The sequence below is a fragment of the Trichomycterus rosablanca genome, chromosome 9 (genome assembly GCF_030014385.1).
Source record: "Trichomycterus rosablanca isolate fTriRos1 chromosome 9, fTriRos1.hap1, whole genome shotgun sequence".
Taxonomy (NCBI): Eukaryota; Metazoa; Chordata; class Actinopteri; order Siluriformes; family Trichomycteridae; genus Trichomycterus; species Trichomycterus rosablanca.
In genome coordinates, this window is record NC_085996.1 from 10,588,271 (window position 1) to 10,611,770 (window position 23,500).

Below are 23,500 nucleotides of genomic sequence, written 5' to 3' on the forward strand. Positions count from 1 at the left end.
GATTTTAATACACAGTTACAACGCAGTACATGTGGTAAAATGAAAACCCGGATTAATGAGTGTAAAACCATTAAAAAGGTTAGATACTTTTGAACAGGTCAAGTCAAGTCACACCAAAGTGCTGTACATTAACATCAAGTATAAATGCCACTCAACTATGCAACATTTAACAAATCATTAACATACATACAAAATAATATACATATGCACCAACATATAAATCAAATAAAACCACTAAAACAAAGATGACCATGACAACCCAACAAATATTAAAAACTTATTCATTAAGAGGACTCAAATGCCAAAGAAAACAAATGAGGTGTGTTGCATGCTCCATTGAAGTTAACATCCTACTGTTTCTGGTGGCGTGCTGGTTTATTATGGGGTCACAATTGGCTGAAGCTCAACTAGATATTGTTTTAAAACTCTTTCAGTAACATCTGCATTTAAACTGATGAAAGGGCGGCACAGTGGCTAAGTGGGTAGCACTGTCACCTCACAGCAAGAAGGTCCTGGGTTCGATCCCCAAGTGGGGCGGTCTGGGTCCTTTCTGTGCGAAGTTTGTGTCCTCCCACAGTCCAAAGACATGCAAGTGAGGTGAATTGGAGATACTAAATTGTCCATTACTGTGTTTGATATTATCTCGTGAACTGATGAGCCTTGTGTAATGAGTAACTACCGTGTCTGTCATGAATGTAACCAAAGTGTAAAACATGACGTTAAAATTCAAATAAACAAACAAAAAAACTGATGAAAAAGACCAAAATAAACGGCATTGCAAATTGGTCCATGTGATCAAACATTTCTTTCCTGATGGGAGTGCTACCCTCCAGGATTGCAATGTCCACACATCAGGATGTAATCATGTAAATTATAAGCTATGCAATGATGGGAGAGTTTGGACCGACGTACAGGACAGCACTTGCCTACCAATGATCAAAACACAAATGAATTAAAGTAACCATTTTTACTCTTGTCTGTAGGTGAAGATGGGCTTGCTCATTGATCTGACGAACACCACACGCTTTTACGATCAAGCGGACATCGAAAAAGATGGAATCAAATATGTAAAGCTTCAGTGCAAAGGGTAAAGTCTCATCATAAATCAGTACATGAGTAAAAACCCCTACTGTCAGGTGGTGTCATTTATTTATATTTTTGTCATATAGACATGGAGAATGTCCTGCTCAAGAGACTACAGAGATGTTCATTAGGATATGTGAGCACTTCATACAGAAGAATCCCACTGAACTCATAGGTAGGTACAACTCCTTATTTTCTTAAAGCATTATTTATTCACTGTGTTTATAAAATATAAAGACAAAATAAGATAAGGAGACAAAAACATTACATTTACATTTTCAGCATTTAGCAGACGCCTTTATCCAAAGCGACTTACGTTACAGTTACAGTATACAGTCTGAGCAACTGTGGGTTAAGGGTCTTGCTCAAGGGCCCAACAGCAGCAACCTGGCAGTGGTGGGGCTTGAACCAGTGACCTTCTGATTACTAGTCCAGTACCTAAACCACTAGGCTATGGCTTGCCATAAATGAATAATTATCCTAGTCAGGTAGTATCAACTGGACAGGTAGCATGTCCATCATGTTGCAGACAAACGCACACACACATACTGTATATTCATACATGCACTCACATTTAGGGCGTTTTTAATAGCTCCAGTTGGCCTGACTGCATGTCTTTGGAAACTAGACTACCCAGAGGAAACCCACGCAGACACTGAGAACATGCAAACGTCACTCAGAAAGGACCCTGAATTATATATGAACTGTATTAAAGTTCATTATCTGAATTGCTTTACACTTTGGCGTTCATTTGGCAATCTCACGTACATCATTTTTTGGTACATTGGTCATTTCTGGGACCCACTGTCCGTAACCGATGGACGGAGTATTCAAATTCGTAAGCATCACACATCCAGTAGGGGGAGCCAAAGTAGTGTCAACTGCATCTCGTCTTTATTTAAGCAATAGAACACGAGATACACGACCTCAAGTGTTCTATTGCTTTTATACAACAGTTTTTACAAGATAAAGAAAGAAAATAAATCAAAGAAGCCCTGAATTTTATATTAAATATGCTTTAATATTGACAATACCTTCCGCCAAAAAGTAGTTCCACAACGAATATAAAGTTTAACACTACAAAGCAGACATCCAAAATTGCAAAAACTCATTTCAGGGAGGTAAGAACAACAACAAGAAGAAGGCAAGAACCTCCGAAGGGAAAAAAAGAAATAAAAAAACCTCTCACACACACCAAAGGCTATGGATGAAAACAGAACTACTAGGAGCTGCTAACTGGCTTAACTAACTGTTCGCGTTACAAACACATTAATGTTCCCTAAATAGTGCACTAGATTATGTATCAGATCATGGATATATGTTCCCTACATAGTGCACTAGATAGTGAATTAGACAATTGGTTATGTTCCCTACACAGTGCGCTAGATGATTGTATATCAGATAACGGATTTAAAACGCGACTGGGAAAAAAAGTCTGTGTCGCCTGCGTGCGCGTTTGTGTGCATGAAGCTTGTCAGCGGAGTAATACCATTGTGGTGTGAAAAGACCGTGCTGTTATCACGAATATCAGCACGGTTAGAATGCTTCTCAACCAATCAGATTGTAAGGTCGGAACTACCTGTTGTATAATGCTCTGTAATAGTGTACGTCTGCAGAAATGATCTGGAATGAAGTCTAACACCATGGTTAATAATCATTTTCTAGTATTGGTAAAATGTTAACATACATTAAAAAATTTGGGCTTGTAATTCTGTCTAATCATCAGACTTTCAAGTGTATAAAAGTATATAAAAGTGCATATAAAGTGTGTTATTGTAAGAAGACAGCCAAGCCATGAGTAGTGGAGAGGAATATGATAAAGCATTTTACGTGACCGCACAGGCTTCCAAGCTTCCAACACTGTTATGGACCACAAGTAAAAGTCAAAAATCAATGTGCCTGAAAAGCCAATATTAGCTGTTGTGCACAATTGGTAGAATTAGAAATGTAAATAGAACCTGTAAACCTACATAGTAGGGCCAATCAGCTTGCTTTCACCTTGCCCAGAAAGGTTTTCAGCATAGTGACCCCCCCCCCATTCCCCTCAGACATAACTAATAATGTCCGTGTATACACCTGGCTGGCTGATAGCGTAGCTGATATTTAAATCTGGATCTCAGCTGTGCTATCGGTATCATGCATGGTATGATACCACGTTTTGGAATTTACTCTATGCACTATGGACATCATCCACTATTCATGCCAGTAGTTCAGTCAGACAGCAAAGGTCACATTTTGCAGTATCAATTATTAAAAACCCAGATTCAACTTCCCTCTCTCAGACACCGCCCAGCCTGAAGGGTAGCACTGCTGAAATTCAAGCACCACCTAAATGCAGTCGTTCCAGACCTAAGCATCATTAATTTTTTATGGGAAGTTCTGGAGTGCAGACTGTAAAGTAGATTTTTATCGTAATCTCCGAAAAAACAGGACGATTTTTCATTTTTGTTTCAACCTATTTACAGTGTGAAGTAATTTAATTCTCATACAAGTTGATGTGAGTGTAGTCTGATTCTCCTCTATGGCCTGTAAGAGGCGCTCTTGTGCTCTGACCTAACTCATCACAGCGCATCAAATCCTTCATGCTGAGTCGAAGCCTTGAGGGTGGAATACATGAATTTCATTATTATGGCTGTAACCAGCATCTTATTGGTGCTGCCGTGGAAACGACCTCCCTGGTGGATTGGAAATGAGGGCCACCAGTCAAAAAGAAGGCCCCGAGTGAGCATGATGAGGGCCGAAATCACATCTCTGAAGACCAGAGAACCAAAGGAGATTGTCCGTCACCCTAACGAGGATGGCGTTTCTAACGGGGGTTCTTGGCAAATGGGCATCCTGGTGTGTGTGTAAGTGGAGATGGCTGTGTTTAGAACAGAAACGTTCATGCTAACCAACTATTCTAAGAGCCCCTTAGGTCATGATATTCCATTTGTCGGTTTTGCCCCATCACATTACCTTCTGCTCTCATGTATGTGAGTGTGCATTCACACATTCTAAATGAGAAGCCTGGGTCACTGTTAGTTTGAAATTACACTGCATTGAACCATGCCAGAACGTCTTTTAGCATTTGTTTCATTAATTTGGAATGTTTGAACCTTGCCTATAAATACATTTTGCTCTTTGCACTTCAATTGAAAGCCCAATACATCCTAAAAATTCTTTGCAGGCCATTTTTTGAACTATGTCTTAACACGTCTGGTGTATATAAACTGGATTAGTTTTTCTAATTTAAATAAAGGCTATCGGGCAACTCATGACCCAGCACCTTACCTGGACACCTTCTCAGCTCCAGTCGATTCTCTTTTCATTTCTCACTCTTTTAAATGTATTTGCTAGAATATGATGTGCACAGCAGGAAAAACAGGTTAGAGTTCCTGAAGCTGCAGCTTTGCTTAGTGAATAAAAATGTGAAAATGCTTTTTTTCCTTCCCAGTGCAGACATTTATTAGTGCTGAAGAGGTGAGTGAGTGTGGGGGGTGAGAGTGAGTAAGTTTGAGTTTTGGTTATGTAAAGGACTTTGGGCTTTGTGTGAGTGGTTTGAATGAGTGAGTGAGTTTGTGTTTCGAAGTAAGTGTGAGATAGTGAGTGTGAGCGAGTAAGTTGAGTGAGTGAGTTTAGGTTTCCACTGAATAAATGAGTTCATGTTTCGGGTGGGTGAGTGAGTGTGAGCGAGTGAGTAAGTGAGTGAGTTTATGTTTCGGGTGAGTGAGTGAGTTTGGGTTTTGGGTGGGTAAATAAGTGTGAGTAAGTTGAGTGAGTTTGGGTTTTGGGTGGGTGAGTCAGTGTAAGCGAGTGAGTTGAGTAAGTAAGTTGAGTGAGTTTGGGTTTTGGGTGAGTGAGTTGAGTAAGTAAGTTGAGTGAGTGGGTTTTCAGTGAGTGAGTTGAGTAAGTAAGTTGAGTGAGTGGGTTTTGAGTGAGTGAGTTGAGTAAGTAAGTTGAGTGAGTTTGGGTTTTGGGTGAGTGAGTTGAGTAAGTAAGTTGAGTGAGTGGGTTTTCAGTGAGTGAGTTGAGTAAGTAAGTTGAGTGAGTGGGTTTTGAGTGAGTGAGTTGAGTAAGTAAGTTGAGTGAGTTTGGGTTTTGGGTGAGTGAGTTGAGTAAGTAAGTTGAGTGAGTGGGTTTTCAGTGAGTGAGTGAGTTGAGTAAGTAAGTTGAGTGAGTGGGTTTTCAGTGAGTGAGTTGAGTAAGTAAGTTGAGTGAGTGGGTTTTCAGTGAGTGAGTTGAGTAAGTAAGTTGAGTGAGTGGGTTTTGAGTGAGTGAGTGAGTTGAGTAAGTAAGTTGAGTGAGTGGGTTTTGAGTGAGTGAGTTGAGTAAGTAAGTTGAGTGAGTGGGTTTTCAGTGAGTGAGTTGAGTAAGTAAGTTGAGTGAGTGGGTTTTGAGTGAGTGAGTTGAGTAAGTAAGTTGAGTGAGTGGGTTTTGAGTGAGTGAGTGAGTGAGTTGAGTAAGTAAGTTGAGTGAGTGGGTTTTCAGTGAGTGAGTTGAGTAAGTAAGTTGAGTGAGTGGGTTTTGAGTGAGTGAGTTAAGTAAGTAAGTTGAGTGAGTGGGTTTTCAGTGAGTGAGTTGAGTAAGTAAGTTGAGTGAGTGGGTTTTCAGTGAGTGAGTTGAGTAAGTAAGTTGAGTGAGTGGGTTTTGAGTGAGTGAGTTGAGTAAGTAAGTTGAGTGAGTGGGTTTTGAGTGAGTGAGTTGAGTAAGTAAGTTGAGTGAGTTTGGGTTTTGGGTGGGTGAGTGAGTTAAGTAAGTAAGTTGAGTGAGTGGGTTTTCAGTGAGTGAGTGAGTTGAGTAAGTAAGTTGAGTGAGTGGGTTTTCAGTGAGTGAGTGAGTTAAGTAAGTAAGTTGAGTGAGTGGGTTTTCAGTGAGTGAGTGAGTTGAGTAAGTAAGTTGAGTGAGTGGGTTTTCAGTGAGTGAGTTGAGTAAGTAAGTTGAGTGAGTGGGTTTTGAGTGAGTGAGTTGAGTAAGTAAGTTGAGTGAGTGGGTTTTCAGTGAGTGAGTGAGTTGAGTAAGTAAGTTGAGTGAGTGGGTTTTGAGTGAGTGAGTTGAGTAAGTAAGTTGAGTGAGTGGGTTTTCAGTGAGTGAGTTGAGTAAGTAAGTTGAGTGAGTGGGTTTTGAGTGAGTGAGTTGAGTAAGTAAGTTGAGTGAGTGGGTTTTCAGTGAGTGAGTGAGTTGAGTAAGTAAGTTGAGTGAGTGGGTTTTGAGTGAGTGAGTTGAGTAAGTAAGTTGAGTGAGTGGGTTTTCAGTGAGTGAGTGAGTTGAGTAAGTAAGTTGAGTGAGTGGGTTTTCAGTGAGTGAGTTGAGTAAGTAAGTTGAGTGAGTGGGTTTTCAGTGAGTGAGTTGAGTAAGTAAGTTGAGTGAGTGGGTTTTGAGTGAGTGAGTGAGTTGAGTAAGTAAGTTGAGTGAGTGGGTTTTGAGTGAGTGAGTGAGTTGAGTAAGTAAGTTGAGTGAGTGGGTTTTGAGTGAGTGAGTTAAGTAAGTAAGTTGAGTGAGTGGGTTTTCAGTGAGTGAGTTGAGTAAGTAAGTTGAGTGAGTGGGTTTTGAGTGAGTGAGTTAAGTAAGTAAGTTGAGTGAGTGGGTTTTCAGTGAGTGAGTTGAGTAAGTAAGTTGAGTGAGTGGGTTTTCAGTGAGTGAGTTGAGTAAGTAAGTTGAGTGAGTGGGTTTTGAGTGAGTGAGTTGAGTAAGTAAGTTGAGTGAGTGGGTTTTGAGTGAGTGAGTTGAGTAAGTAAGTTGAGTGAGTTTGGGTTTTGGGTGGGTGAGTGAGTTAAGTAAGTAAGTTGAGTGAGTGGGTTTTCAGTGAGTGAGTGAGTTGAGTAAGTAAGTTGAGTGAGTGGGTTTTCAGTGAGTGAGTGAGTTAAGTAAGTTGAGTGAGTGGGTTTTCAGTGAGTGAGTGAGTTGAGTAAGTAAGTTGAGTGAGTGGGTTTTGAGTGAGTGAGTTGAGTAAGTAAGTTGAGTGAGTGGGTTTTCAGTGAGTGAGTGAGTTGAGTAAGTAAGTTGAGTGAGTGGGTTTTGGGTGGGTGAGTGAGTTGAGTGAGTAAGTTGGGTGAGTTTGAGTTTTGGGTTTTGGGTGAGTGAGTTGAGTAAGTAAGTTGAGTGAGTTAAGTAAGTAAGTTGAGTGAGTTTGGGTTTTGGGTGGGTGAGTGAGTTGAGTAAGTAAGTTGAGTGAGTTAAGTAAGTAAGTTGAGTGAGTTTGGGTTTTGGGTGGGTGAGTGAGTTGAGTAAGTAAGTTGAGTGAGTTAAGTAAGTAAGTTGAGTGAGTTTGGGTTTTGGGTGGGTGAGTGAGTTGAGTAAGTAAGTTGAGTGAGTTTGGGTTTTGGGTGGGTGAGTGAGTTGAGTAAGTAAGTTGAGAGTGGGTTTTGAGTGAGTGAGTTGAGTAAGTTGAGTGAGTGGGTTTTGAGTGAGTGAGCTGAGTAAGTAAGTTGAGTGAGTTTGGGTTTTGGGTGGGGGAGTGAGTTGAGTGAGTGAGTGAGTTTGGGTTTTGGGTGGGTGAGTGAGTTGAGTAAGTAAGTTGAGTGAGTTTGGGTTTTGGGTGGGTGAGTGTAAGCAAGTGAGTTGAGTGAGTGAGTGAGTTCGGGTTTTGGATGGGTGGGTGAGTGAGTGAGTGTGAGCGAGTGTAATAAGTTCACCTTGTTGGTGAGAGCTGACAGAAACATGAAGGTCACATCTGAGAGTATGAAAGCAGAATAAAGCAGAGCAGGGTTTTGTTAGCTCCACACCTAGTGTGAAAGGCGGTGTGAATCAATGAGAGAACAAGTGCTTAGGGGGAGGGAAGAGAAAAAGACGAGGAAAAGGGATTGGGAGGGGAGGGGGGAGTGTGATGGGGATGAGGAGAAACCTGGGGGCATTATGCTGCACTCTTAGCCTTTGATGGAGTGTTTTTGTAAAGCAACACATTAACATCACACCTTACAGAAGAGCAGAGATGGAAATCTGTCCATATCTGGTGAATTTATTCAGTGCAGGGTCTTCGAGTGCCAATTACTGAAGTAATAGTGAGGTGTGCATTGGGGATGGGGGTGAAAATATAATGACACACAATATAAAATAATTATTTAGGTTTTTGTGGGGGGAAAAACATGACGAAATGAGCTATGAACCTAAATTTTAGTTGAAAAAACATAACCATAAACAGAGCGATATTTAATAAATTCAGTTTGACTTAAAGAGGAAAAGCACTGACAAATTAAATAATATATTTAACTAAATTAAATAATATACATGAATTTAAAAAGGCCAAAATCATCTGATAAATTATGTTAAAATAAAAGCTCATCAAACTTTTTCTATTTACAATATACACTGATCAGCCATAACATTAAAACCACCTCCATGTTTCTACACTTACTGTCCATTTTATCAGCTCCACTTACCATATAGAAGCACTTTGTGGTTCTACAATTACTGACTGTAGTCTATTTGTTTCTCCACATATTGTTTTAACCTGCTTTCACCCTGTTCTTTAATGGTCAGGACCACTACAGAGCAGGTATTATTTAGGTGGTGGGTCATTCTCAGCACTGCAGTGACACTGACATGGTGGTGGTGTGTTAGTGCGTGTTGTGCTGGTATTAGTGGATCAGACACAGCAGCCCTGCTGGAGTTGTTAAATACCGTGTCCACTCACTGTCCACTCTATTATTTGAGTTGGTCATGCCCATGGGGCGCTGTTGGCTGGTTATTTTTGGTTGTTGGACTATTCTTAGTCCAACAGTGACAGTAAGTTGTTTAACAACTCCATCAGTGCTGCTGTGTCTGATCCACTCATACCAGCACAACACACACTAACACACCACCACCATGTCAGTGTCACTGCAGTACTGAGAATGATCCACCACCTAAATAATACCTGCTCTGTGGTGGGCCTGTGGTGGTCCTGACCATTGAAGAACAGCATGAAAGCATGCAGGAAATAGATGAACTACAGTCAGTAATTGTAGAACTTCAAAGTGCTTCTATATGTAATACTTGACTTTCCCTTTGGGATTAATAAAGTGATCTATCTATCTATCTATCTATCTATCTATCTATCTATCTATCTATCTATCTATCTATCTATCTATCTATCTATCTATCTATATGGTAAGTGGAGCTGATAGAATGGACAGTGAGTGTAGAAACAAGGAGGTGGTTTTAATGTTATGGCTGATCAGTGTATGAATTTATTCGATTTTCTAATAATACACAACATGAAATAAAAATCTTTTTTTCGGACACTGACTCCATTTCAAAGTTTCGAAATGCACGCAACCCTACCACAACCCACTCACATCCTAATAGAAGGCCCCAAATACACAAAGGAAAGACAACAAGTACAGATGCCTGAAACCATAAAAGAAATTCTCACACTAGACAACACAAGAACAGTTTTAACCTACCTCACAGCCATAAAAATAAAAATGAAAATATAAATTGGACCCACAATATAAAGACAAGATACAGTGAGCAGACTCGAACATAATTCTGATCATGCCATTAAATGACACAAATGAGTTAAACATGGCATTAAAATCCAAACAAACCACAACCCACTCATCACAATGACGTGTTTTTTAGTGTGTTGCCGTTCAGAAGCGTTTGTTCCACACAATGTTAGCTGAGCAATTTCACCCTGTAACAGTATTAAGGGGGAAAATTGTTTGTTACTAGTTAATATTTAATGTATGACATTTACATCAGGTAAGCTGGCATTTATGATTTACATGCGGACATTATTTAGACAACACCTAAAGGAATTCCTTATTGTATCTCAAATGGCATCTTGTATGCTACATAGTGTGGAACTGTACCGTTTGTAGTACACTATGTAGTGCTCAGGTGGCGCAGCGGGATAAGCATCGAATACTGAGCTCCCAGGTTCGAATCTTGGTTCGGCTCTATATATAATTTATGGACAGTAGTAGCGTAGTGACTAGAGCTTGAGAAATGTTGGGCCTTTGAGCAAGGCCCTTAACCCTCTTGGCTCCAGGGGCACAGTACAATGGCTGACTCCAGCTTTCAAACAAGCTGAGATATGTGCAAAAAAGAATTTTGTTGTGCTGTACTGTGACAAATAAAGGCATTCATTTTTTAATTTACTTTTAATGGTGTAAATTATAATACACACTCATTAGCCCATTTGTCATGAACTTTACATAAAATATTGTGGGGAAAACAGAAAAACATCCAGTAAGCAGCGGTTTTTAGGTGCTACATTGAAATGCTGTATTGAAGAGAGGTCAGAGTGGATCAATCTGCCATCGTAGTAGTTGATGGATCTCAGTTTCCCCAGACACCATATGGACAGTGGTAGCCTAGTGGGCAGAGCCTTGGGCTATCAATCAAAGGGTTGAGAGTTTGAATCCTGGCTCTGCCATGTTGCCACTGTTGGACTCTTAAGCAAGGCCCTTAACCCTCTTGGCTCTAGGGGCGCTGTACAATGGCTGACCTTGCGCTCTGACCCCAGCTTTCAAACGAGCTAAGATATGCGAAAAAAGAATTTCGTTGTACTGTACATGTGTTTATGTATATATGACAAATAAAGGCAGTCTATTCTATTCTATTTAGTATAGTAGTGTGTCGTTTGGGACACAGCTTGGCCCTCAGGAGTAAAATTCAAACTTATTTTGGTCCTTGTTCTCATCCTCTATAAACCAAAATCCTTTATGAGTTTTTCTAGACGTCTTATCCCGTTAGAGGTGACGGCACTTAAGCATCGGCTTGGTTCTTCTTATGTTTTGATCATGAATGCTATACATAACTTACAGTGTTTTGAATTTGGATAGAAAATATTCAGAGAGCAGGGTTATTCTAAACATTCATTTATCCAGTGCTTGGCGTGACGGTGTTAAACACAATGTGCCATGTGAAACTGAAAGCAATTAGGAGATTGATTATCCAGAAATTGAACACATCACTAATGAGACACTGGTGGACATGGGACAAATGAAGCAGCCAATGGCCTGTATAAAGTAATGATAGATGAGGGATGCTGAGATGACAGTGTAATACACGGCTCTCTCAATCGTACCTGTTCTCTTTCCACAGGTGTTCACTGCACCCATGGCTTCAACCGAACAGGCTTTTTGATCTGCGCCTACCTGGTGGAGAAAATGGACTGGAGGTAAGAGGCTATTGTGGTGTCTTTGTATCTGTGAGAGTGTGTGTGTGTGTGTGTGTGTGTGTGTGTGTGTGTGTGTGTGTGTGTGTGTGTGTGTGTGTGTGTGTGTGTGTGTGTGAGAGAGAGAGAGAGAGATAGAGATAGTCTGTTCTTGCATCATTTACCCACCTTTCAGACAAGCCGAAAATAAATGTGTTCTGCACAGAAATGCTAAAAGATTTATAGTGAATTCTTTGTCCGCTCCATCTGGAGAAAACATTACTCCGCAAAGTTGCATCAGTCCAAAGGAGAAAGGACTGGAAGTGTGTACTTTTAAAAACTTGTTTAATCTTTAAAAAAAGCACTTTGGTGTCTCACATCGTGTCTTACACTGAGTAGCATACGTCTGTATATAGATGACAGACCAGCTGATGGCACCTTTGGTGATTTGAACCCTTGCCTTGACCCCAGCAGTAGTAGGCTAGCGTAATTTACTGCTGCACCACCCAAGCATCCTTATTTGTTTATTTAATTCCTTTAATCACAGTTTAAAGCTGTTACACTGTCACTCATAACTAGGGTTCTACTACATTTACAGGAATATGTGCTTCATTTCACGGACCTCGTTTTTTAAAAATCACAGATTTCACAGATTTGTATTTATTTCATAAATTAAATCACATAATAAATGGAAGCTACAATACACAGCACAGCCTACCTTAACGGTTGAATGCAAACCTAGAACATCCAGTGAAGGTCTCAAAGATGAAAATTTATCATCTGTGTTTTGACAAACCCCCCCCCCCCCCCCCCCCCCCCCCCCCCTTCTTCGTCAACAGAATTGGTTAGGAGTTTTTCAAACTCAGTTACCCGAGTCGTGTTTTTAGCTGCTTTAGGCTTCGATACCTTGGACCTTTTGACTAAGCGATTGCTAACTGATTTGCTGTAGGATTGCTAGGACTGCCTCATAGTGCAAATTAACCAGTAAACATGAGGCACTTGAACGGTACTCGAATAAAAAAATGTTGAATCGCTAAACATAAACCTTACATTTTCAGTTTCACAGCAAATTGCACTTTGCACGGGAAACAGCCCATTTCACGATTCGAGATGCTAAGGTAGGGCCTTAGTCAGAACTTAATACATGAGCATATTGAAACAAGATAAATATCTTGCCTTGTTGCTGCTTCATTTTTGTCTATCCTAGATTTTGGGGATGTAATTTATATGCATGCATCTTCACAGGTGTTGCATTTATTAGATTCGGTCTATCATGGGGCCTTACGTTTCATCACAAATCTTGAAGCTCATACCCATCATTGTGTTCTGTATGCCCGCGTTAGGTGGACTGCGTTGTCCTCCCGCAGACTTTATCATTGGTATACACTTGTGTATAAGGCAATTTTAGGTTTGCTACCATCTTATCTCCTGTTTTATATTGTAAACAGATCCACAGGGGGTTATTCGCTGCGCTCGGAAGATTTAATTTTATTAGAAATACCTAAAGTCCGTACTGAACTTGGTAAAAAATCATTTCAGTTTGCTGCTCCATCAGACTGGAACCAACTTCAGAATGGTTTGAAGCTGAAGGAGTTGGTCTCGTTGAATGTTTTTAAGACAAGACTAAAACATTACGTTCAGGAGGCATCTTGTTGTAAATGTTTTAATTCATAAGATACTTCTTAGCTGTTTTATGGTGTCTATTTTCTTAGCTGTTTTATGGTGTCTTTTTTGATAAAAATTTTAAAAACTGTTTTGTTTTATGTATTGTAACGGATGTGTGTTGCTGCCATTCTTGACCAGGTCTCTCTTGAAAAAGAGATTTTAAATCTCAATGAGATCATCCTGGTTAAATAAAGGTAAATAAATAAATCTGTAAGAAGAAGGTTGCAAACCACTGCTTTTGCTTTTATTTGCATTTTATCTCTTTTGGCTGCACCTGTATTTTAGTGGTCGCCACAGCGGATCTTGGCAGAGTTTCTTCACTGGATGCCCTTCCTGACACAACCCCTTCTTTTTTTATTTGGACTTGGGACCAGCACTGACAAGTGTTCTTCCTAATAGCTAGGCTGTTTAAGATGGCCCACATTCGTTTAACCATGTGACTGATCACGCTTAATAGCAAATCAAGTCAAATGTATTTGTATATCGTTTTTTACAATGGACGGGTGGCTAAGTGGGTAGCACTGTCGCCTCACAGCAGGAAGGTCCTGGGTTCGATCCCCAGGTGGGGCGGTCCGGGTCCTTTATGTACAGAGTTTGCATGTTCTGTTTGCATGAGTTTGCGTGGGTTTCCTCTGGAAGTTCTGGTTTCCTCCCACAGTCCAAAGACATGCAATTGAGGTGAATTGGAGAAACTGATGAACCTTGTGTAATGAGTAACTACCGTTTCCTGTCATGAATGTAACCAAAGTGTAAAACATGACGTTAAAAAAATCCTAATAAACATTTACAATGATCATTGTCTCAAAGCAACTTTACAGAATCCAGGACAGACATACCAAAAAACCCCTGTTGAGCAAGCTGAGGGCGACAGTGGCAAGGAAAAACTCTCTTAAACTTACAGGAAAAAACCTTGAGAGGACCCAGACTCAGCAGGGACGACCATCCTCCTTGGGGTGGCCTGGAGAATACTTTAATTGAATAGGATTTACACAAATCATACATAAAGCTGTGCTGGTAAACTCTTTCTCTCTCTCTGTGTTGTTTAGCGTCGAGGCTGCGGTGGCAGCGTTCGCTCACGCTCGCTCTCCCGGCATCTATAAACAAGACTACCTAAAGGAACTCTTTCGGCGCTACGGCGACGTGGACGACGCTCCCGCCGCCCCAGAACTCCCCGTCTGGTGCTTCGAAGACGGCAGCGACAACGTGGACGATGACGGTAACATGATCGCTCAGGACTCCGGCCCGAGCTCGTCCGGCTCCAATCCGGGCAGGAAGAAAAAAGAAAAGCTGAAACTGGTGAGCGCTGTTAAAATGAAACACATGGCTTCCAGTCCTCATTCCCAGGCACTCATCATTGATTCGATTGATCTGGGGAAAGAAACCCGGCAAACTGCTGAGCTGGATAGAGTCAGATCAGTGCCACTGTGCCACCTTGTAGCTAAATTTGCCAAATGTGCATTCTGTTTAGGTACAATATAATATAAGTAGTGCACTATTGATCTGATGGGACCACTTTTGGAATTGCGTAGGTATAAAATGTACCGTGTTGTACCGCAATCAAATGAAGTTCATTTGAGTTCAAATTTGCTTTATTAAGAGTAAAACTAGATGCAATCAAAACTGCTCCATGTACACCGTACGGCCAAAAGTATGTGGACACCACCTCTTATGTGTTTCAGGCATTATCATTATTAACAGGTGTAAAAAAAAAAAAAGAACCTTGTGGGGTTACTAGCACGCTACTGCAGAGAGTTTGAACTCGCAGGTTTGAATCTCAGCATGTCACCGATCTGGCTGTTGCTAGTGTTTAAGGAAGGGAAGGTGTCTCTTCCCGCTGCAGTATGTGAGCTCCTGGACTGCTGTAGGTTCCTCTGTGTGCTGGGGGCGGGGGCTTAACATGTCACTAAAGGTCACTAAATAGTTTAATTAGTGTGCTAATGATATGCTAAACCATATGCTATGGATCAGCGAAGTCAAACAGCTATTCTTGAATGTGGATTGATGTCTTTAATGCCCATCAATTGGCAGAGTGCTATCAAAAACACCTAAGGGAAACTAAGGGTTGATCTTAAAAGTGAAGTAGTAAAGTTTTTTTTTACTCCTAGTACAGTCTCTGAGACTGTAGATTTCCTATCATGCCACATTAAGGCTGTTCTGATAGCTTGTGGTGACCCAACTCAGTGAGAAGACACTTTATGCCACCCGTTTGCATTTGCTCAGCTGTTATCTGTTCAGTAGACGTTCAGGCAAATTAACACAACATACAAATAGTCTTTTTCTATGTGTATTTGCTGCAATCATGTTCAGTTTATTGTTAATCAAATGAAGAACTCAGTGTGTTCTAATTGCAGCTGCTTCCTCGTGTCTCGCTATCATAGTGCAATTCTGGGGCCTATGTGGATATCCCCTGTAGAGCGTGTGATGAAATCACAACACCGTACACATGGCACGCGCGATGGCGGCGGAAAACAAATCGTCCACGACGCAGGTTGTTTTATTCGACGGGGATGTTTATTTGTTCTCTGATTATTAATGTTAGTCATACTTCCGTCCCCTGCTTGCAGTTAGTTGAAGTGGCATGTCTGTGTGTAGGAGGATGTGATAGACATGTGGCCATGTACTCGCTTCTTCAAGATCCTGTTTTCATCAAAATAATTTTATGAAACTGGACCACAGTGCTGCGTACCAGACAATACAAGGAATCAGTACATAGTACTACACATACATAGGCTATACTGGGTGGCCTGCTACATTATTCTCACACTCAACCGATAGAACCAGCAAATGAATATGACTGAGTTAAAATAGATAAACCTTTTTTTAGCATACCATCAAATAGCCATACCATCACTGTATGGATCTTTCAGGATTTCAGGAAATTTGTTTAATCATCAGACTTCTGACCATACTACTTTCATTTGGGATACTTTTTTCCCCCAATTTTTTTAAACAAAATTAAATTGAAGACAAATGATGACAAAGTTTCCTTTCATTATTTCTGGCAGGCAGAGCTGAGATTCGATACGATGTATTCGAGATCCCAGCTCTGGTTCCAGCGTGTGTTTTTACCGCTGCGCCACCTGAGCGGCCACATAAATACATTTGACTGGAAAATTCCCAACCTGCCAACCCTGTAGTGACGTCAACCAGGTGAGGTGAATAGCGCCAGTGCCCTCTGCTGTTTAAAGTGAATATCGATTCATTATACATTATAAACCGATTTGAATTGTTACACATGGGAATTGATTTTTAACTGTCTTGTGGTGCATCGTTACATCCCTAACTTTCATTCATTCATTTTATTCATGGCCCAGATTTTGGCAACTTTTACGCATCTGTCTCTAAACCAAAGGGGTTACTTGAACGGCGGCCTTGTCAGTATCTCCAGATTTGTAAATCTCACTATGTATTGTAGTTTGGATTAGGTTATGAAATGCTTTTTTGTGGCTTACTATTCTGTTAAAACACTATTGATCTCCTTTTATATTGTAGGGAGCTGTGTTTCTGGAAGGTGTCTCAGTTAAAGGTGTGACTCAGCTGACATCACAACCCAAGCTGGGACAGGTACAGCGGAGGTGCCAGGAGTACTGCGAGTGGCAAAAGTGAGTGGGTTATGGCTCATGTTTTATCACCTTCCAGTGGGTCAAAATCATTTTAACAAAATTATGAGCTTGTGTCTACGGTCACTTCATTATTGTTATAAGGACTTAAAATTGCAAATGTTGAAATGTTATTAGTTTGGGAGGGTGGCTCGGTGGGTAGCACTGTCGCCTCACAGCAAGAAGGTCCTGGGTTTGATTCCCAGGTGGAGCGGTCCAGGTTCCTTTCCGTGTGGAGTTTGCATGTTCTCCCCTTGTCTGTGTGGACTTCCCCTGGGAGCTCCGGTTTCCTCGCACAGTCCAAAGACATGCAAGTGAGGTGAATTGAAGACATGAAATTGTCCATGACTGTGTTTGACAATAAAGACTTGAACTGATAAATCTTGTGTAACCTTTTCTGTCGTGAATGTAATGAAGTGTGTAGAACATGATGTTAAAATTCGAATGCTGCCGATCCATCTAACACTATAAAAGTTTACGTGATGTTTAATGAGACAGGATTGTGGCAAGCTTTTATCAGTATGATTTGAGACACTACATTATCACACACAGCTTCCCTTCCGCCTACAGAGGCACTTTCAAACTGTCAAAGTTTTACTGCTGGCTTTAATAAACGACAGCCCATTAATTAGCCTGTTTTTAGATTTTAGGGCAGGACGTTTGTCACAGCAACGCTGTTCAGTTTGGTGATGATTATGGTGTTAAATGTGGCATTTCAGGTGGGTCAGAGAACACTATGGAAAAATTACAACAGTATGTGGTGTGTGTGTGTATATATATATATATATATATACACACACACACACACACACACACCGATGGGGCATAACATTATGACCACTTGTTTCTACACTCACTTTCCATTTTATCAGCTCCACTTACCATATAGAAGCACTTTGTAGTTCTACAATTACTGACTGTAGTCCATCGGTTTCTCTACATACTTTTTAACCTGCTTTCACCCTGTTCTTCAATGGTCAGGACCCCCACAGGACCACCACAGATCAGGTATTATTTGGGTGGTGGATCATTCTCAGTACTGCAGTGACACTGACATGGTGGTGGTGTGTTCGTGTGTGTTGTGCTGGTATGAGTGGATCAGACACAGCAGCCCTGTTGGAGTTTTTAAATACCATGTCCACTCACTGTCCACTCTATTAGACACTCCTACCTAGTTGGTCCACCTTGTAGATGTAAAGTCAGAGACGATCGCTCATCTATTGCTGCTGTTTGAGTTGGTCATCTTCTAGACCTTCATCAGTGGTCACAGGATGCTGTTGGCTAAATATTTTTGGGTGGTGGACTATTCTTAGTCCAGCAGTGACAGTGAGGTGTTTAAAAACTCCAGCAGCGCTGCTGTGTCTGATCCACTCATACCAGCACAACACACACTAACACACCACCACCATGTCAGTGTCACTGCAGTGCTGAGAATGATCCACCACCTAAATAATACCTGCTCTGTGGTGGTCCTGTGGGGGTCCTGACCATTGAAGAACAGGGTGAAAGCAGGTTAAAAAAGTATGTAGAGAAACAGATGGACTACAGTCAGTAATTGTTACTACAAAGTGCTCCTATGTGGTAAGTGGAGCTGATAAAATGGACAGTGAGTGTAGAAATGATATGTATATGATGTATATGTATATGAAATCCATTTTAAGAATGTTCAGATCATTGTAACAATATTGTGGAAAAAACATTTCTGATGTTAGAGGGAAACACTTTCTGTCACTATCTGTCAAAATCTCTCCTACTAACAGTGGAACAGTATTTCTATTATATCCTCATGAGCAAGATGGGGTCATGCCAACCTCCTGTCAGTATGATGTCCATCTTATATCCCGTATAATCACAAATAACAACAGTGGCTTTCTAGAGACAGTCCATTTGTGGAGTAGGAAAAGGTTCTTACAGGCTTTTTCTGAGTTTCTGCTGAGCTCTGAGGGTGTGACTAATAGTCTCTTAGGGGCAGAACAACTGTCACAGCAGTACTGTGCCAGTCAGAGATGGTTTTGGCTTATCAGAGCTGGATAATAACTGAGAAAAAACTAGTGACAGCAAATCCTGCTGTGTGTCAGCAAAGGTGTCTCATGGATGTGGTGAATCTTTTTTTGTGTTTGGAAATCTCCTCTGGGCCAACGTGGCTGCATGGGACATCAAAAATGACAAATGTAAATGTAATCAATGATAAAAGGCCAGTGTGTTAAGTGTTACTGTGTTAAGGCCAGCAACCTTATGGGATAGCTTTTTGCTTTCTTAAAGGGCATTTACATGAGAAGCGGCAAAACCACTTTTGCACAGCTGTGCCGTTGTTACCTATGGAGTGTGGTGGCGTTGCTTAGCTTGACGCTGTGCTTCACTAAGCAGTGCGCATCACACACTTTTGACACATTAGGCTCGTGATTTGATTAAACTTCGTCCCAGTTTGCCACTGAACGTTTCAAAGCGCCTCCAGTGAGATTAACTGTTTAATATGACGCGGTAAAAGCGACTCGGGCAGTACGAACAAAACTTAATGTGAACAAAGCTTAAAGCTTACTGTATTAAAACAACGACCGAGGAATTCAATTAGTGGAGAGAACTTATGAGCAGTAAAAAAATTAAGAGAGGTTTAGTGTTTCTATGTCGTTCTTTTAGTACATTAAGCCACATTAAGCGTTTTTAACGATAAGCGTTTTAAACTCAGCACCCCGAGCTGTAACACAAGTTTAAAAGTGAAACAGTGCGGAAAGTACAGCTGAACACAGATACATGTGGAGCTTTCACAATGGATTTGACGGTTATTTCAGACAAATGCATTCTCGTGTCGTGGTGCACATTGATGACGTTTTACCACACCGCTCAAGCCAAGCGCCGAGCAAAGTGGCGGTTTTTGCCGAGGCTCTCGGTTTTGCGGCTTCTCATGTGAATGCGCCCTTAGGTGGAAGAGGCTAATGAGTTCACCAAGGAGAGGTGGTTCTTGCAATTAGACAGCATTCAAATGATAATGTTTTTCTCCCCTCTGTGTGTGTGCGTCAGGTCTGGGTTTCCCGGTGCTCAGCCCGTGTCCATGGACAGGCGCAACATTCGCTTTGTAGAGCAGAACGGCTACAAGGTCAGCTGGAAGGCAGACGGAACACGGTAAGCTTCATGTTAAACAAACGTACGCACACCTGAGCATTATTCCATAAGCTATGTAAACACACTGGAGTCCCCCGTGGGGAGAAGCCAAAAGGAAGGAGTGGGATCAGGAGGCACTGACTGAGTTTGTTTCTGCACGGCTGCTTAACCCTTCCGCCCGCCGTGTATTAGCTAATTACTAGTTTCATGAATTCATTATTAATGGTAAAAGCAGAGACTCTAACCCTGCATTCACTCTGGCAGCAATGTGTCGTGACCAAGTGCCTGGAAGTCGTTCATTTTTAATAAGAGCTGGTAATTTATAGCAACAGGAGGTAGACTGACCTATGAAGAAGCAAAAGTGTGTGGGCTGGGTGAAATTATGACGTTACAGTGAGTATATGCAAATGTAGAATCATTCTGATTCTGGAGCCTTTTTTAAAAAACTGTATTATGCTGGTTTGTCATTTTTATGCAACACTCAAAAATGCAGCATGTGTTTTTTAAAAAACAATTTTTGTCTATTTACGTCAGTTTTTATATAATTATATACTGACCCCAATGCTGACAATGCAATAAAACACGTAGAAATTGCTTAGACAACGAATGGAGATACCACAGCATTTCCATTGTAACTTTTGTAACTTTAGAATAAATGTTTTTGGAATTTTAATGCATTTTACTATGTCAACAAGGCTTAAATATTTTTGACAACACCCCTGACAGAGCCAGCGGCACCCTTATACACACAGTAAATAAGTATAAAACTAGAAGTTAAACCTCGGTGCTTGCTGTCAGAGGAAGGAAGACACAGTGTGAAAAAGGGAGAGAGAACGAGAACAAGTAGGAATGCATTCAGGAAATGAAAGACTCCTCGGGGACTTTGCCCACTAATTTATTTTGGATGTGACACACCGTACAGACCTGGATTCTCAATCACTTGCACCCTTCTTCACACCTTCCATCACTCTAATCATTGTTGGTTAGTTCATCGCTCAGACTCTCAGTTTATTACCCAGATACTTTGCTCAGGTTCTTGCGTTTAGTCACTCTTGTTTCAGGCACTCTGTTGCTCAGGCAAATACACTCGGTCTGTTGCTCAGCCAGTTGGAATACACCCTTCATTCTGTCTATTGCTAAGGCAGGGCGGCAGATGCACCGGCCCTCACCTTGTCACCGTTGACCTTTTGAGAGATGCATAGTCCACTTTAAATCTTACTGACGGTCCACACTTTGTGTAAAGTAACACTCTGTAGTTGAGAGGATCGGATCGGCTATAGTAGATAGACTGGATGAACACGTAGTCTTACATAGAGCTGTACTGTGTACATAGAGACACTGTGTGGTCCTCCCTGGACCAGCCAGCACAGACTGACAGATAGATAGATATTTGTTGTTTGTATAATAATTATAACTATAGCTATTTACATATTAGGTATTAGGTCTACATACGTAGTAATATATACACCAATCAGGCATACCATAATGACCATCTTCCTAATATTGTAGTGGTCCCCCTTTTGCTGCCAAAACAGCCCTGACCCGACGAGGCATGAACTCCACTAGACCCCTGAAGGTGTGCTGTGGTATCTGGCACCAAGATGTCAGCAGCAGATTCTTTAACTGCTGTACGTTGCAAGGAATTGAGATCTGGGGAATTTGGAGGCCAAGGCAACACCTCAAACTTGTTGTTGTGCTCCTGAACCATTTTTGCTTTGTGGCAGGGCGCATCATCCTGCTGAAAGAGGTCACAGCCATCAGGGAATACCGTTTCCATGAAAGGGTGTACATGGTCTGCAACAATGCTTAGGTAGGTGGTACGTGTCAAAGTAACATCCGCATGGATGGCAGGACCCAAGGTTTCCCAGCAGTACATTGCCCAAAGCATCACACTGCCTCCGTCGGCTTGCCTTCTTCCCATAGTGCATCCTGGTGCCATGTGTTCCCCAGGTAAGCGACTCACACGCACCCGGCCATCCACGTGATGTAAAAGAAAACGTGATTCATCAGACCAGGCCACCTTCTTCCATTGCTCAGAGGTCCAGTTCTGATGCTCATGTGCCCATTGTTGGTGTTTTCGGTGGTGGACAGGGGTCAGCATGGGCACCCTGACTGGTCTGCGGCTATGCAGCCCCATACGCAACAAACTGCGATGCACGGTGTTTTCTGACACCATTCTATTAGAACCAGCATTAACTTCTTCAGCAATCTGAGCTGCAGTAGCTCGTCTGTAGATAGTTTTTATGTAAAGTGCAGGTGCAAATGATAATAAATAATAGGTCCAGTGTGTACTCCAGGGCGTTAGTGGTGTTAACGGTGTAGTGTTGCGTTCAGCAGGTGATTGAGGTGGTGAACAAGCTTTCTGGCCACTGTCTGTCCACTGGCTGTGGGTTTGGTTCTGGTGAATCAAAAGTCTCGTCTTCAATTCTTTCTTTTTTCGTTTACAAATTCAAAAGAATCTCTACCCTGCTTGACCCGGCTTGTGTCCTGATGCTGGTTTGATTATGGTTGGTTTGATGAGCCATGCAGGTCTGGGTTTGTGATTCTGACTCTGCAGAATCTCTCTGTACTTTTGAAGGTGGCAGCTGCATTCGCAGGTGTTCTGGAAAACAAGTGATGAGCCAAACGAGTTCATTAATAAGCACAATATCCATCATGAACAGCTGGCCCATGCTAAGCAGACTTTTGTATTTGTTGCGTTGGCTGCATAAAACTGAATATTTTAGATGTGGATGGTGACATGTTATGTGTAAAGGCTGTGCATAAGTAAATATTTTACTCTTTGTATTCAACTATATTCATCCAGAGGCCCCCCCCCCCCCCCCCCCCCACTTCCATCTTATCCTTTAGTTCTGTGCAGAAATAAAAAAAGGAGCTAACTTTGTTCCTAATGGCCTTAACAATGCTTTATTAGCTGGTAAATTGGCCTTGACCACTACCATTACTTTTGCTACAGTCAGTTGTTGAGGAAATAGTTTTCCGTGAAGAATGTTGCCAGGAGGAGCTCAGGTGGCACAGCCGTCTATTATGCTGGTCCAGTACTGCTGAAATATAGGTTTGAATCTCAGACGTGCTGTTGATTGTCAGGCATCTACACAGATTCAACCCTGACCGGGATAAAGCGTTTGATGAAGATTGAATGAATGCAATAAATGTTGCCAGAAATTAGAGCAGTGGCAACTAGGTGGTGGTGGGGCTCAGAACTGGCAACCTTCTGATTACTAGTCCAGTACCGTAATCACGGAGCCCAAAGCCACATCACGCAGGGATGAACGCTGTTTAAAATGCACACTTCTCAAAGATAGAAACAGTCTACCTAAACTCTCAAAAAAATTAAAGACTCCTTCTTTGTTTGAGGGCAGTGGTAGGTCAGCAGTTAAGGGACTGAACTAGTAATCAGAAGATTGCTGGTTCAATCCCCATTACTGCCAAGTTTCCAGTGTTGGGCTACTGCGATGTTCTCAACCTTCAATTTCACTAATTGTATTTGGTCACAATTGTAAATCGCTTTGGATAAAAGTTAAATTTTTACCCCTTTTTCTCCCCTTTTTAGCGCATCCAATTGTTCAATTATCATCATGCTTCCTCTCTGTCTATGCCGAACCCTGCCCTGACGGAGGTGATTGAAGCTAACCCGTATCCCCTCCGAAACACGAGCAGCAGCCAGATGCATCTTTGCCACCCACACATTGACGAGTTTGGCGCCACCTAGCGTTGCATGCGGAGAGACACACCCTAAAGGGCACCCTCTCCCATCTCTGTGTAAGTGCCTACAATCAGCCGGCAGAGAACGCAATCGCATTCTGACAGAGAGAGACCCACATCCGGTTCTTTGTCCCACCCCCCACATGAGCAACCGGCCAATCGTTGCTCATATAGCCACTCAGCTTCGAACCGGTAAAGCAAGGCTGGATTCGATACGACGCTTCTCAGAATCCAGCCCTGGTTGCAGCGAGTTTCTTTTTACCGCTGCGCCACCTGAGCGGCAAAGTGT

General features: G+C 41.7%; 1 protein-coding gene across 1 annotated transcript in view; it reads left to right on the forward strand.

Annotated features, from left to right (window-relative positions):
• The window catches only part of rngtt (RNA guanylyltransferase and 5'-phosphatase), a 134,232-nt gene that overhangs the window by 4,099 nt on the left and 106,633 nt on the right, over positions 1 to 23,500 (forward strand). The window contains exons 3-8 of the mRNA XM_063001128.1: positions 984 to 1,087; positions 1,170 to 1,258; positions 11,092 to 11,167; positions 13,855 to 14,104; positions 16,301 to 16,410; positions 19,426 to 19,527. Coding sequence (XP_062857198.1) covers positions 984 to 1,087; positions 1,170 to 1,258; positions 11,092 to 11,167; positions 13,855 to 14,104; positions 16,301 to 16,410; positions 19,426 to 19,527 — 731 coding nt within the window. The remainder of the gene's footprint in view (positions 1 to 983; positions 1,088 to 1,169; positions 1,259 to 11,091; positions 11,168 to 13,854; positions 14,105 to 16,300; positions 16,411 to 19,425; positions 19,528 to 23,500) is intronic.